This window comes from Phacochoerus africanus, chromosome 3 (assembly GCF_016906955.1).
Source record: "Phacochoerus africanus isolate WHEZ1 chromosome 3, ROS_Pafr_v1, whole genome shotgun sequence".
Taxonomy (NCBI): domain Eukaryota; kingdom Metazoa; phylum Chordata; class Mammalia; order Artiodactyla; family Suidae; genus Phacochoerus; species Phacochoerus africanus.
The window spans coordinates 189,922,110-189,938,394 of NC_062546.1; the positions used below are offsets into that span (position 1 = coordinate 189,922,110).

At 43.6% G+C, this 16,285-nt stretch overlaps 1 protein-coding gene across 1 annotated transcript in view; it reads left to right on the plus strand.

Annotated features, from left to right (window-relative positions):
• The window catches only part of SGPP2 (sphingosine-1-phosphate phosphatase 2), a 140,478-nt gene that overhangs the window by 49,967 nt on the left and 74,226 nt on the right, over positions 1-16,285 (plus strand). Inside the window, exon 2 of the mRNA XM_047773623.1 lies at positions 2,990-3,148. Within this exon, the coding sequence (XP_047629579.1) occupies positions 2,990-3,148 (159 nt within the window). The remainder of the gene's footprint in view (positions 1-2,989; positions 3,149-16,285) is intronic.

The following is a 16,285-nucleotide window of genomic DNA, read 5'->3' on the forward strand; positions in this document are numbered from 1 at the left end:
CAGGTGTGCCTGATAGCTGGTGTTTAAATAACTAATCTTTATATAAAAAGGGTCTTTTCACAGGGTTTGCCCCAAGGTCAGGCCTGTTGGATGTTTATCTATCTGTCTGTCTGTCTGTCTGTCTATCTATCTATCTATTTTACTTTTTAGGGCCACACTTGTGGTATATGGAGTTTCCCAGGCTAGGGGTCGAATTGGAGCTGTGGCGCTGGCGTTCACCACAGCAATGCAACACCAGATCCTTAACACACTGAGTAGGGCCAGGGATCGAACCTGTGTCCTCAAGAATGCTAGTCAGATTCGTTAACTGCTGAACCACGATGGGGACTCTTGGATGTATATTTCTTATTTTATTTTTTTTTTTAAATTTTTTTATTTTTTTGTCTTTTGTTGTTGTTACTATTCTTGTTGTTGTTGCTATTTCTTGGGCCGCTCCCGCGGCCTATGGAGGTTCCCAGGCTAGGGATTGAATCGGAGCTTTAGCCACGGCCTACGCCAGAGCCACAGCAACGCGGGATCCGAGCCGCGTCTGCAACCTACACCGCAGCTCAGGGCGACGCCGGATCGTTAACCCACTGAGCAAGGGCAGGGACCGAACCCCCAACCTCATGGTTCCTAGTCGGATTCGTTAACCACTGCACCACGACGGGAACTCCAATATTTCTAAAACAGAATTTGCAAAGATGAGTCCTTAGCTTAAATAATGAGAGATGGGGAGAAGGTAGGAGGGAAGAGTTTGTCACTTATTTATTCTTCACAATCCCTTGGTCATGTTTTGTAAATTCAGCCATAATATCTTGGCAAAGAGGTGAAACTTCCCTTTTTAATTCATTTTATGTATTACTATATATCCTCTTTGGGATGGATACATTCTTTCTCCTTTGAATTCACTTAGAAGTAAAGTTTATCCCTAGAGAGATGAACTTTAGGCAACGTTATATGCTCACCCCTGACTAGTAACTTTCTCTGAGGTAGTACCATGCACTGCTTGGCTTGAGGTTGATTTTTTAACTTGCCATGACTGGTTTACACAAATCCGAATATACCTCTGGAGCTGCGGGCAGTATCAGCTTCCCCCTGAGTCACAGGGCTCTGTGGGGGAGGGAAAGATGCTGGAATAAAACTGGGAGCCTTGTAGAGACCAGAAAGAAAGCCATGCATACTTGGTAGGTAGCCAGCAGTGCCAGGTACAACTGATATTCTTGCAATTTCCCCAAGGTCATTTTTTTTTTCCCTGCTTAGGTATAAAATGCACTCCTGGCCTTTTTCAAGGCTTCAAATACAATATTGGTCTTTTAAAAATTAATTCCCTCAAATTATACTTTTTGGTACCCAGCCACCCCCACCAGAAAAGAGCTCCTTGAAGCCAGGCATCACACTTGGCTCATCTGAATATTCTTGGCACCCAGCCCAAGTTCTGAGTCATCCTAGGCACAGAATGAATATTTGCAGAGTAAGGGCACACAGCTTATTCTCTGAATTTCCCCAACATTCGACATTGTGTAAAAACAAACCAAAAATCCAGACCTACAAGATCCTTGATCCTAGTCACCCCTGTGGCAGGACTGCCTCTTTTCCTCTTCATTTTCTGTATTGGCATTTTACTTTGATTTTACTTTTAGGAAGTTTATGTCTACCATCAATAGCTTTAAACCTCTGCTTTTTAGATTCACTTAACAGGGTGACAAAGCTTTTGTTTTTTACTCAGGACTATGATACCATCATTTCAGGACATACACCGTGTATTTTTAAATAGATTGTCTGCTTATGCCTGTTTTAATACCCTTAAATCTCCCCCCCCCCCCTGCCTACTACCAGGATAATAGGGTGGAAGAGGTGATAGACAATGGGAGTGCATTTTAGCAGGCCCCCTGTGTACTTGCTCTGTTTCTTACATCATCGCTGTGGCGGTTGACTTGATTAATCCTATTTAAAAAGGAAATTACAAACAGTCATCAGCAAGTTATTTTTCTCAAGTCTTCACACTGGGAGTTCCCTGGTGCCCTTGTAGGTTAAGGAGCTGGCATGATCACTGCTGTGGCATGGGTTTGATCCCAGGCCTGAGGACTTTCATGTGCCATGGGCGCAGCCAAAAAAAAAAAAAGAAAGAAAGAAAGAAAGAAAGAAAGAAAGAAAGAAAAAAAGCTAATTCAAAGGCTTTTTAAAAAAATCCCTTGTTGCTGCAACAAATTACCACAAACTTAGTGGCTTAAAACAACACAAATTTATCCTGTGGATACAGAATATGTGGAGGTCATAAGAGCAAAATAGTTATTTTTTGGCTAAAATCAAGGCATCCGCAGAGCTCAAGGGGAGAATCCTTTTTCTCACTTTTTCCAGCTCTTTGAGGCTGCCTGCACTCCTTGACTCCTGGCTCCTTCTTCCATCTTCAAAGCCATCTGCGTAGCATCTTCAAATTGCTTTCTGATGCCTGACTCTCTGTCTCCTTCTATTTTTTAAGGATCTTTTTGATTACATTGAACCTTCCCACATGATCCCAGGGTAAGCCCTTGATCTTGAAATCATTAATCACATCTGCAAAGCCCTTTTTACCATGTAAGGTAACATAGTTGCAGATTCTAAGGATAAGGATGTGGATGTCTTTGGGGTCATTCTTCTGCCTACCACAGCCCTGGACCTGCATGGTGTCCTGACAGAGCTCACCTCCCTTGAGTTTCCAGCCTTCTGTATACACAGGAGGCTTTTTTGGTGTGTCTCCCCTTGATATTTCTGTCTGGGATGTTACTTATATAATTGTACGACGATATGAAAAACGAACATCATCTGTGTTTATATGGACACATCAGGGTTGATAGATGTTCAGTATCACTGTAGGCTGATAGTAATGATACTGTAATTATATAAGGAGAGAGCAGGCAGCACCTGCATAGTTGAAACCCTGTGAAAATCATAGACGGAGGTTTTAAAAACTTGCCCTTTAATGATCTGTCCAGTGAACTCACAGAGTGTTCTAACTTTTGTCTTTTAGGCTTATGTACAGAAGTACGTTGTGAAGAATTATTTCTACTATTACCTATTCAGATTTTCAGCCGCTTTGGGCCAAGAAGTGTTCTACATCACGTTCCTTCCATTCACTCACTGGAATATTGACCCTTATTTGTCCAGAAGACTGATGATCATATGGGTTGTAAGTACCATTATTACTTGGGAACCAGTGTGACTTCTACAACAGCCACCCTGCTTTGGTATTCAAGTATTCTGCACCTATGCTCCTTTTTAAGATCACTTAGGTTTGAATTTTTACCTGATTTACTAAAAAATTAAAAAGCGCTGGAAAGAGGAGTTCCCGTCGTGGCTCAGCAGCAACGAACCTGACCAGCATCCATGAGGATGGGGGGTTCGATCCTTGGCCTTGTTCAGTGGGTTAAGGATCTGGCATTGCCATGAGCTGTGGTGTAGGTCACGGGAGAGGCTTGGATCCCACATTGCTGTAACTGTGGTGTAGGCTGGCAGCTACAGCTCCAATTCGACCCCTATCCTGAGAACTTCCATATGCCTTGGGTGCGCCTCTAAAAAGACAAAAAAAAAAAAAAAGAAGCAGAACCAGCAGCAGCTATGGGTGGATAAGACTGGGAGAGGGGAGACATGAAGTACAGAGAAAGGAACTTTGAGAACCAGTGAAGGGACAAAAAATGCCTTCTCCCAAGAGGCCCCATTTTAATAAAAGTTGATCAAAAACTGAAAGTTAAGAGCTGTTGACTGATAACAGGTGGTATTAAGTGTGACTGCTCCGCACCCAGTGGAGACCCAGAAGCACCTAAGGCAGGGCAGCTTCTGAGAGGGAGCTTCTAGTGTTATGGGGCAGCTGGTGTATACACGAATCCCAGGGACAACTCCAGGTGGAGAGGCGGAACCCCTTTTGACGTTTTGTTTGGGACACTGTTGTTTAACTTTATTCAGTAGCAAATAAGTTCTGATTTGTTTGTTTTTAATTGGCAGAGATGGTGGCTATTTGCAAGGCAGCAGGGCTGTGCTGTGAGCCTTCGGGCCCTGGAACCAGCTAGGCCTGGGTTTATGTGCCGCTCAGCCAGTGCACTTGACCATGTCTCCTGGTCCTGAGCCTGTAAGATGGTGTTAATAACGTGCGTCTCCCAGAATCATCAGGAACTCTTACAGGGTGTGCCTGGAGCCTAGGAAGACTGCAGGTTGCTATAAGCATGACAATGCCTACTCATCAGCTGCAGAAGGCCAAAGAGTCTCAAAGGTCAACCAATTCTAAAGTCAGGGATTGTTGAGTGGGGAGAGGGGGCTTCAGGGGCAAGGCTGCCAGCAGGGCTATCTCCCTAACTCAAGATTCTGCCCTGCAAACGGAGCTTCAGAAGGGTTTCATTGTGTGTGAAGGAGCCAGGTGCTGGATAGCTCTGCTCTGAGCAGCTGTGGCTGCGCCCCAGGGTTTTATTTTTCTCATTTGTAGAACAAGTGAGAGGGGACTTGATCAGGAGCACAAATGTCCCCGAATGGAGGGGAAGAGAAATAAAGCATTAAAGTGCTGGGGACGGCAGGGAGTTTGCACCTACGGACCCTGGAGATGGCTGCCCCTCATCTATACCTGTGAGGAAAAACAGGCCAGACTTGTCAGATCTGTTTTTCATATGAAATCTAGTTTTTTCCTTTTAATACATTTTTATATTTTTTTGCAGGAGTCTGAGTCAATAATTTTTACTTGCTTTCTTTTTTAAAATTGTTTATTTTTTTGGAGTTCCCGTTGTAGCACAGCAGAAATGAATCCAACTGGGAACCACGAGGTTGCAGGTTCAATCACTGGCCTCGATCAGTGGGTTAAGGATCCAGTGTTGCTGTGAGCTGTGGTGTAGGTTGCAGATGCAGCCCAGATCCCACGTGGCTGTGGTGTAGGCTGGCAGCTGTAGCTCTGATTAGACCCCTAGGCTGGGAACCTCCATATGCCTTGGGTGCAGCCCTAAAAAGAAAAAAAAAAAAATTGTTTGTGTTTTATTAAAGTATACTTGATTTACAATGTTGTGCTAATTTCTCCCAACTTTTTAACAGGCTTACATTTAAAAAACTTTATAAACCAACTGAACAAAGAATCCTTGAATTGCAAATGTTTGAGGCCTAGTTTGAATCCTCTCACCTAAAGGACCGCTGAGGTCCCTTGAGTTTATGACTTGGATTATTTGGCCCTGAATTCTTCCCAACTATTTGCTTTCTAAAACTACAAGCCACTTTTTCCTTTCTTCATCCCTGTCTCCCAGCCAGACCCCTTCTGAAATCTAGCGTATGCCTAAAAGTATGGCCTGAGAATCTGCAAAATCAGAGGCATCTTGCAAAAAAGCTGAGTATTAGCACAGTTGCTTCCTTTCTGAAGATCCTTCCGTTTCTGCAAAGCAGTGATGTCCCCTAGAGCATCTGGGGTCCCAGGAGGAGAGAGAGGGAGTGGGAAACATTCCTTCTATTCCTAAGATCTGAAAATGCACCCAAGATCCACAGTGCTTGAGTTTCGTTTCCTGTCATTTATTTTCTGAGATGCTAAAAAAATAAAAAATAAATAAAAAAACTTCTATGGTAATTGAGTGGGAAAAGTGATGCAAAAATACTTTTAATAACCTGAGAATATCTTCTACTGTGCAGTCCGCTCAAGGCCAGTCATCTTGTCCCCTGAGGGGGGGCACTTTTCCTGAGGAACCAGGAAGACCCTGTGGGAGGCAGTGGTTTGGGGACTCTACTTGTCATTTTGGGTTGTTACGTTTCACTCTGGAGCCCTTATTTCCAAGTGCTCAGAGGATTTCCCATGTGAGGTAGAATTACCAGTCTTTTGTGAGAAAGTGGGCAAATAAAGTCTTTACCTGAGAGGGGGAAAGAGCAACCTTTGAGTATGCCACTTGTCCTAAGCTTTAGTGACCTGTTACTTGCTTTTTTTTTTTTTTTTTAATGGCTGTACCCATGGCATATGTAAGTTCCCAGGAGGGACTGAATCTGAGCAGCACCCGTGACCTGCACCACCGCTGTGGCAATGCCAGATCCTTTAACCCAGTATGCGAGGCTGGGGACTGAACCCTCACCTCCAGGAGTGATCTGAGCTGCTGCAGTTGGGTTCTTAACCCACTGCACCACAACGGGAACTCCATTATTTGCTTTTAACAGTGGGTGCCTGGCCAGGTCCACAAGGCACTGATGCAGAGAGTTATGTAATCTGTATCAGTGAGGCAGTGTGTACATTCCTGGCAGTTTTTGGTGGAAAGAACAGAAGCCATTCTCAGGAGGAAGGGAGGGAAGGAAGAAGGGGCAGAGAGAGGGTGGGGGCTGGGATGCCGAGAGGGAGGGAAAGTAGTTGCTCTGTGTTCCGCTGCAGAAGTAATAATGGGAGAGGCTGGATCTGGCTCCAGTGTCGAGGGTGGGTGAAAAGAGGGAAAATTCCTGATGGTGTTGGGAGTTGGAGGGAAGGGAAGGTACAGATGGGTGAGATTCTTTTGGGCAATCAGCATGCGGCTGAGGAAGCCTCTCCTGTAAGGGATATCCCCAAATTAGTGGCTGCCTCTTCAAGGGGTGAAGGATGAAGAAATGCTCATTACATAGGGGGCGGAGCTTGAGGTCGCCTAACGTTACACATTTTGTCTCACCCAAAATTCTTTGGAAGGCAACTATGTTCAAGCATGCCATACCTCTTGCCAAATTTTACATTAATTGGATAGTTGTCATTGCATGACGTCTCAACAGGTTTTATTGCTTTTAAAAATAATTTGTTGCAACAGAAAAAAGGCTGGGGGGAAAATGTAATTGTAATGTATACATGTAAGGATAACCTGACCCCCTTGCTGTACAGTGGGAAAATAAAAAAAAAAAAAAAAGAAAAAAAGAAAATACCACCATTGGAGAAAAAAAAATAATAATTTGTTATATGAGGGGTGACTCAGACTGTGTGAAGTAGTTCAGCAGAATTTATGGTTATAGTCACCATTTGCTCATCACAGTCATAATTGTTCCTCCCATCTGCTGTACCTTTTTTATTGTTTTTGTTTTGGCCTCTGTGTTATCTTATTTGTTATTCAAAACAATGGGTTAGTATCATTTTCATCGTTTTATTAGATTGGCATAGTAATATTTCAAATAATAATAAGCCGTTTTATATAAAATGAGCTGTTAGTATATATGCTCTCCACCATATAGTGCTTTTCATGTTTTACCTCATTTAATCTCGCCAGCAATCCTGAGAAGCGACTATTGCCAGCCCATTTTACAAATCAGAAAATAGACCCAGTAGAAAGGATCACATTGGGTTAAGTGGATTCGATCCTGTGCTCCTAAGACCTCTGGTGCTGGAGACACATGGTCGCCATTGCTCTTTCTTAGAACAAAGGGCATCCACTTTTGGGGGGGTGGGGGTGTTGCACCCAAGGCATGTGAAAGTTCCTGGGCCACAGTTATGGCCTGCACCACAGCTGGGGCAATGACGGATCCTTAACCTGCTGTGCCACAAAGGAACTTCCCACTGTTGATTTTTTAAAGAGATGGTAAAGCTGAGGCTTGAAGAGAGTCCCTGTTGTGGCTCAGTGCATTAAGAACCCGACTAGTATCCATGTGGTTGTGGGTTCAATCCCTGGCCTTGCTCAGTGGGTTAAGGATCTGGCATTGCCAGAAGCTATGGCGTAGGCTACGGGTTCAGGTTGGATCCTACATTGCTATGGCTATGGTGTAGGATGGTGGCTATGGCTCTGATTCGACCCCCAGCCTGAGAGTTTTCATATGCCACAGGATCAGCCTTAAAAAAAAAAAAAAAAAAAGCCTGAGGCTTTAAGATTTAAAACCACTTGCTCAAGATTCTCTTCCATTACATATTTGCTATGATTGCATTTCAGGTTTGCCCATATGGCATTTATTAACTCTGATCTACCACTTAAGTGTCTTCTATATACCTCTCTTGACAAGTCAAAGGTATTTTGTCCCAGGAAACTTAGATAAGTTTTTGTTAAATTAGCTGAAAAGCATCAATGAGGTATTTTCTTCTTCTATCACCTATCAGGGTTTTTAACCTGTCATTGGATTCAACAAAATCTTCAACATTGGGACAGAAAAGGCCATGAACAGGTTATTGGATATTCATAAAGCAATGCTGTAGATAGCGCTTCAGAAGGAGTCGCTGTCCAGCTAAGTAATTACCTGATTCCTTGGCTTCAATTTTGGCATGGTGACAGCCTCCCTGAAAAAGAAAATAAAAGCTTTAAAAGGGTATTGCTTGTGTCTTAAAAAGGTTAGAGTCAATTTCATTGAATCCTCATGGTGTTCAGTTTTGTCACATGAGGCGAAATCTCACTTTCAGCTAAATAAAATGATTCTCTATTTTGTAAAGTAGCAGTGCAGATATTAATACCACCATTGACCCAAGGAGGGCTCATTGTCTTTGTTCTTGTGATATTTAGATCCTGCCCCTTTTTGTAGATATTGTATGGCATTCAAGATGAAATCCAAGGGAAAAATGGGAGCTGTAGATAAAAATCAAGCTTGAGGGGAATACAGATAGTCTAGGAGATAAAGGCCTTGTCTAAAGTTGAACCATGAATTTGTCTTTAAACTTGGTCCTGGCCAAACTAAAATGAAATGACAGCATGCACTAGGGAAGAATAGGCTTAATCCCAAGAGAAGAAATCTTCTCCAAACACATAGGATTGATAGAATCCTTAAGCATAGGAATGCATGTTGCTAATTATTTTCCTGGAAATGTTTGCTCTCGGTACCCCGATCAGCTGTGTGAGAGTTCTCAGTCTGACTCTTCCTCATAACCCCTGTGTGTTCTCCTTTTTTCAATCATTGCTGATTAAACCAGTGGAAAATGGCACCTCGGTTAATTTTCATATATTTTTAGTGAAGAGGAAAATATTTTTCAGATTTTCATCAGCCATTTGTGTTAACTCTTTTGTGGCATTGTCATTTGCCTTTTGAGTGTATTTTAAAGGGCCTTTAATTTTTTACACTGATCTTCACCAGTTGACACAAAATGATATTGAACTATGGATTTTCCACGTCTCAGAGGCAATGTGTCTTTATGTATAAGGTTTTCAGAAGTTCATGATTTTGAGAAATGTTATATAAGTTTACAGTATCATCAATAGTGACCTAAGGAAATCCTTTAAAATGGAATTTCATTGCTTTTATGCTGGCTGTTCACTTTAGTTTAGGCACAGACCTCACCCCTCCCTGTTGCCTTACCTTTTGTGACCTTCTGGCCCCTTTGAGACATTTGAATTTGGGACAACTGTCTTTTAATCTTTCTGGCCCACAGTTTCCCTGACCATAAAATAACTTACTCAGGGGGCAACTGGCCCTTAGAAAACCTGGGTCTTGCTACCTGAATTCCGGTAAAGTTAACATTTATCTTGTACTTTTTGCTTGCCTTTTTTCCCCTTTTGTAAACACTCCTTTTACCAACACCAAAAGATAGAGGCCCCACCATTCTAATCCATGTGTGGTTATTTGAAGTCATTGTCAATTCTATCCAAACTGTTCTTACAGTTTTTCTGATTGTCAAAGGCCTGGTTGAAATAATGCCAGGCAGGCTTATTCTCACCTAACAATTCACGGATTTTTTGTTTGTTTGTTTGTTTGTCTGTTTTCATTTTTTGTGGGTTTTTTTGTTTTAAAGTTCCCTCAATCCATTTTAATTCATGGCTTTTGATGACCTCCTTGAATGGAAGCAAGGAGTGTAAGTGGCTGGGGGAGGAACGTGGGAGGGACCTCTGATTCCACATCTGTCAGCAGCCTTGAGGTTTCGTCAGAGGTTCCCAACCCTGAAATACCATAAAAGGAACATGAGGCTGATGTTTATATGGTGTTTTTTAGTTTTTTTTTCTAGAAACATATCCACTTAAACTAGCTCAGGAAAGGGGGGGATTGGTTTTAAGGGTATAAGGATCCCACGGGAGACAGAAGCTCACAGGAGCTAATGCCAATGAACAGCTTGGTTTCTGCTACAACAAAGCAGCGACTCCACGGATCTGCTTCTTCACCTCCCATTGCCAGCTGGTAACTTCCTGTCTTTTTGTTCACAGACCCAAGACAACCTGACCTAGCTCACTGGGTAGCACAGCTCTGTCCATCTCTGGCCATGCATATGTTGGCCAATGCATATGTTGGCTGTATTTGATCCAAGCAGCTGTGTTGGGGGTGGGGAGAGACAGTTAACTGGGGTACAGAGCCCTGGGCCAGGTTGAAATATCAAGAAACGTGGGCTAGGATCCTAGCCATGAAACCTTGTTCAAGGCGCTTCATGATTCCGGTCTGCTGCATCCCTAGCTTCAGAATGAAAGTATTCAGCTAGAGAATCTATGGAGGCATGAAACATGGTCATGACTCTTCTCTGTATGTTTGCTGTGTGGCGCTTAAGAGTTCCATCCATGGCCTGGAGTAAGAAGGCAAAGAGTAAGTGCTGGGCGGAATATCATTTTAAAAAGGGCACATTATCTCTTCTGCAGACCGAATGCTAATGTGGTTTTACATATTTCATCTTGTTCTGTGAACCCCTTAACATTAGGCAGTGCATTTGAAACGCCTATCAAATCCACTACTAAATAATTGTTCGAAGTCTGCTGTTTTGTCTTCTAAGCGATCAAAAGAACGCTTTAAAAGGAAATGCTGAATTGCTTGGTGAATATAGATTTCATTTTTTTGTACACTCAAAATCCCAGCAATAAGATAAGAGCAGACGACTCCTCTCGGCAGGTCCTTCTGCTTCTACTCTCCCAGGTCAAATTAGCTTCCGTTGGAGAGCTCAAGTTTAACATGAGAGATTTTACATCTTTCATTATTGAAAGCTGTCTAGCTGATATTATAGTGCAAAGCAGACTTACAATTTACATTTAAATTGTGCCTACGCTTTAGTGCCTAACTGCAAATAGAGTCTTGGGTATTATTTTAGAAACATTCCCATAAACTGGTTAAGAGGCATCTTTGCGATAACACATCAGAAGGCAGCAGTCTTCTCCCTGGATGTGGGCAGGCTGCCATCTGGCTGTGTCACAGGGGACTCTGAGACCCGGTAAGAGAGGGGAGCCAAACAGCCTGCCCCTACCCTGTAATTCACAACCCCTGGACTGGGGTCAATTTTAGTGCCAAAAGATGACTTTTAATGTGATTATCTCCTAATCCTCTGTTTAAACCACTACCACCATTCACTTCAAAAGACTGCCCTGCTTGTGAAGTTGGTTCTTGCTTGAGATTAATGAGTCTTGAAAAGTATTCAACAATGGCCAGATTGTAACCCTCACTAACTTGCCTTGAATGAAATAGAATTAGGCGTCACAGATTCTGCCAGGTCCTCTGAAGTGGAATCTTGTAATTTAGCCTTAGTTAAATATTAAGTAAATGTCTCTAGGGGGTTTGTTATGCAAACTGTATTGGTTTGGTTTTAAAACACAATAAGGAAATGTTTTGGATTTAGTGTAGGTTTAAAAGAAAGAAAGCAAGAAAACCCTTGAAAACTGGACTCCACTAGTTTGGACCTCTCTCATTACCACCGTCATTACCTGAAAAATGATCAGTCGCCACCCCCACCTCTGCTCTTTGATGACAACGAGAGAATGCGACCATATTCTTCTCTAACTCTTCTGCCACCCACCCCCAGTACTGTCCCTATTCGCAACCCTCTAAGACAGCAGTGCTGGTTTGGGTTTGGGTTTGGGTTTTGTCTTGTTTTGATTGAGCAGAACTGTAATCCTCCCAGATAGACACCAGCAACCCCCACCCCCCAAGCATCACTTCCAAACGCTTCACTTAATTTATCTCGTGGGTGTGTGGTTACTTTACAGCTTAGCTACGTATGAAATTGTTTGAAACACCAAGAACCCGGAGGCTGGATGTCTTTAAGGATGAAATGAGTTTGGATTTGCTACGATGCTGCAAAAAAAAATTAAACATTTCATACAGAGTTTGGATGTGTAGTTTCCCTTTGGTTTTATTGTAGCTTTTAATGTCTTATCTAGAAAAACAAATGGCCTTTTTCAAGTCATATCCAGACGAGAAACCAAGGTGCATCAGGCAGTCAGGCAGAGCAGTGCCTCAGAGTTTCTCTTTCTTCCTTCCTTTTTTTTTTTTTTTTTTTTTGCTTGTTAGGGCCAAACCCACCACATATGGAGGTCCCCAGGCTAAGGGTCTAATCAGAGCTCTAGCTGCCAATCTATGCCACAACCAAGCAACGTCAGATCCAAGCTGTGTATGCGTCGGCAACCTACACCACAGCTCATGGCAACGCCGTATGTTAGCCCACTGAGCGAGGCTAGGGATCGAACATGTGTCCTCATGGATACTAGTCAGTTTTCTGCTGAGCCACGATGGGCATTCCTCCAGGAGTTACTTTCTGAATTCAGCGGGCATCTAGGACCAGGCTGCTCTCTCACCATCCCCCACCCCCACCCCCACTGCCTGCAGGCTAATCAGTCCCTAGGGGTCTTTACCAAGCACCCTTTCAGTCTGGACCTTCCCTGCTTCTCTCATATTCGTTTGTAAAACAAAAGAAAAGAAAATGAGCTAATCAATAGGACATGGGGTGGGCTCTCTTTCAGAGGAAATTTTCAAATAAAATCCGAACACTCTAGTTTTTTCATGAATCAATTCCTTTTGCCAGGCTGCCTTCTTGAATGGATATAATTCTCATAGCAGCTTCTTCTGAGCTTCCTCTACCTGCCAAGTGCTTTACATGCTAGAGTCCCATTTCACAGGTGAGAAAAGGGGAACCCAAAGAGGTTAAGCGACTCACCCAAGGGGACACAGCCAGTAAGTGGAATAGTTAGTGTTTACATTAATCTCTTAACTCCATCCAGTCCTTTCCAATGCACCGTCTTGCCTCACTGGCTACATTTTACTCTTTTCCCCCCAATCCAATTATTCAGAAATGTGCCTGGCCTATTTGGTTGGAAAGGTTCCATGTATCATCACATCTCATTTACCCTCTATGTCCAGCAGACACACGTCACAGATTTCCCAGATGTTTGCCTTCCAATTTTCTAGGCTGTGGTCCCCTGAGTTTCCCCTCATTAGTCAGACCATGTCCCAGACTCTTTACGCTCCCTAGAAGGCCAGGAAGTGTCCCCTTTGCTGAGAAGAGGAAGGAAAGGTTTTTATCAGCTAAGTGCTCCATCACTTTACAGCTGGAGAGGCCATACTTTATTTTGGCCTCTAGAACTTTCTGGAAGCTTGAGAGTTGGGAGACAAACCCAGTCTTATTATCATAATGGTGGTCTTCTCTTTGCTTCCCTCTCCTTTCTCCAGTACAGCCCTGGGGCTTCCCAAGAGGCCCCTTTTGCAAACCCTTCTCCCCAGTGCAGACAACAGCCTTGATCTCCATTCCTTTCCTTCCAAGCCCAGCTGTCACCAGATGCCAGTCAGTCCCTGTTGCCCCAGTAGCCTCAGTGGCTGGGAGGCATTGTGTTTGCCTGGGGGGAGCTGGGCCTCAGCCACCTGAGGGTTAGTCTGAGAAGCAGGCTTCCAGGCAGGACTCTGACCCAGGGCTCCTTCTCTCTCTGGCCTCTTTTTCCCACAGTGGTCCTGGCCACCTGCTGCTGCCTGGGACCCAGTCCAGGAGCTCTCCTTGCTGGACTGAGTCCAGTCCTTGTGCCCTTATTATGTCCCCTGTGAGGCAGCATCAATATACAATTTTCAAGGAGCTGCCGTATAACTGCTTATGAATAAATAACACTGTAAGGGAGTTCCTGTCATGGCGCAGAGGAAACGAATTCAACTAGGAACCATGAGGGTGCAAGTTTAATCCTCAGCCTCGCTCAGTGGGTTAAGGGTCCATTGCTGCTGTGAGCTGTGGTGTAGGTCGCAGACACAGCTCAGATCTGATGTGGCTGTGGCTGTGGTGCAGGCCAGCAGCTGTAGCTCTGATTAGACCCCTAGCCTGGGAACCTCCTTATGCTGCAGGTGCAGCCCTAAAAAAGCAAAAAAAGAAATAAAATAAACCTCTTTAAAAAATAATAACACTGTAGGAGTTCCCGTTGTGGCTTTGTGGGTTAAGAACCTGACATGGTATCCATGAGGTTGCAGCTTCCATCCCTGGCCTAACTCAGTGTGTTAAGGATCTGGCATTGCTGCAAGCTTCAGTGTAGGTCACAGATGTAGTTCAGATTCAGTGTTGCTGTGTGGCATAAGCCGGCAACTACAGCTCTGATTTGACCCAAGCAGGTGTGGCCATAAAAAGAAGAAAAAAATAACACTGTAAAATTCATAAACGTGGCTGTGCCAGACTTCAAGAGAGCAACAGCTCCCAGTGCAGCCATAGGCATCTTATTGGGTCGAACTGGTGCTGGACTTGGTGATATGGGCTCTACAAACACTGTGGACTGGGGGATGGACACTATTATTCTCATTTTAAAGGTGAGGAAACAACAGGAAAGGCCAGTTAGGCTGATGTAGCCAGTGGAGCAGAGTCAGGATTTGAACCTGGGGCTATCTGATTCCAGAATCCTGACTTAGGAACCCGTGCACTCACTAGCCTTTTTCCTTAATCATGTTAAATATACTCAAGCTTTTATGTGCACTAAACATGCTCAATTAATTTTATTTTTCATCTTACAAGTAGTAAGCCGCAATAATAAAAAACTGAAAAAAGAAGAAAAAGTTTCCTAAATTCGACCTTGTTTATTGATTTGAGGGTGGTTCCCCTTTTCCATCTATTTGCCTGCCATCTATCTATCTATCTATGCACTGTTGGCTCACAGGATACAGTTTATATATTTGTGATCAATGGTTTGATAGAACATTGACCATGACTTGGAGTTCTTGATCCATACCTAAGAAACAGAGGAGAATGAGATGGGGAATGGCTTGTGAATCTTTTAACCTAAAGGGAATAATTGAATTAAAGGACAGTTTAGTTACTGGAAGAATTAGCAGACTTGGGGGTGGAGGGAGGAGTTCTCTTCTGGCGCTGCAGGTGGACGCTTGGCTTGCTGCTGTGGTTTTGATCCCTGGCCCAAGGATTTCCACATGGAGCTACCAAAAAAAAAAAAAAAAAAGAATTAAGAGATTTGGATTCTGTGTGAATTGCCCTGCCTTACTTTATGTAAGATAGAGGGAGATGCCTTGGTGGGAGGCATGGCCAGGCTGGGATGGGCTTGTGTTGGCTGGAAGAGATGGGCAATCAGTTAGTTCATGCTTTACTAATAACTAGCCAAATGACATTTATCTCTGTTTGGCCATCTATAAAATGCGGAATTGACAAAATGACCACAGGGCCTTTCTTATTTTGAAAGTTTTACAATTATAAAAATATTTATGGTGGGGTTGCTGCTGTGGCTCAGCTGGTTAAGGACCTGACATTGTCTCTGAGAGGATGCAGGTTCAGTCCCTGGCCTGGTTCAGTGGTTTAAGGATCCGGCTTTGCCTCAAGCTGTGGTGTAGGTCACAGACATGGCTCAGATCTGTCGTTGCTGTGGCTGTGGCATAGACCTCAGCTACAGCTCCAGTTCGACCCCTAGCCCTGGAACTTCCATATGCCACAGGTGCGGCTATAAAAAGAAAAAGAATGTATTGATGGTGATGCGTGTTGTAGGATATTCCATCTTCTTTATCCTATGTCCCAGCTTCAACTATGCATCTGGCCCTGTACAGTTTCTCTCCAGGTAACCCCAACGCAGTCTTTGATTGGGTTTGATCCTACTAGGTTTTTTGGGGTCCCTTTGAGGAACAATAGTGATTCTTTGAAAAGAAGTTCTTAGAGGAATTCCCATAGTGGCTCAGCAGTAACGAACCCAGCTAGTATCTATGAGGACGAGGGTTTGATCCTGGCCTCACTCGGTGGGTTAAGGGTCTGGCGTTGCCTTGAGCTGTGGTGCAGGTGGAAGACGCAGCTTGGATCTGGTGTTGCTGTGGCTGTGGCATAGGCCGGTGGCTGTGGCATAGGCCGGTGGCTGTAGCTTCGATTGGACCCCTAGCCTGGGAACCTCCATAAGCCGCGAGTGCTGCCATAAAAAGCAAAAAAAAAAGGAAGTCCTTAGACCCCTTATTGGACCCACTGCACCTGAATCCCTTGGCATGGGAAACACAAATGATTGACAGTGGAATTTGGTGCAAAGGCAAACATCAAGCACATAGTCTTGCTCTGAGCTTCCGTGTGTGTGTTTGTGTGTGTGTGTGTGTGTGTCTCCATAAAAATCCATTGTTTGCATTGCATATGCTCAGATTTAACTAGAAAAAGATGTTCTTTCTCCTTTTAAAATTAAATTTCTTCTGGCATCCGTAGGCACTGAAATCAGAAGGGGGAAAAATGTTTGGTTCTATTTGAAAATGTTTTTAATATACATAGCAATTTGACTCT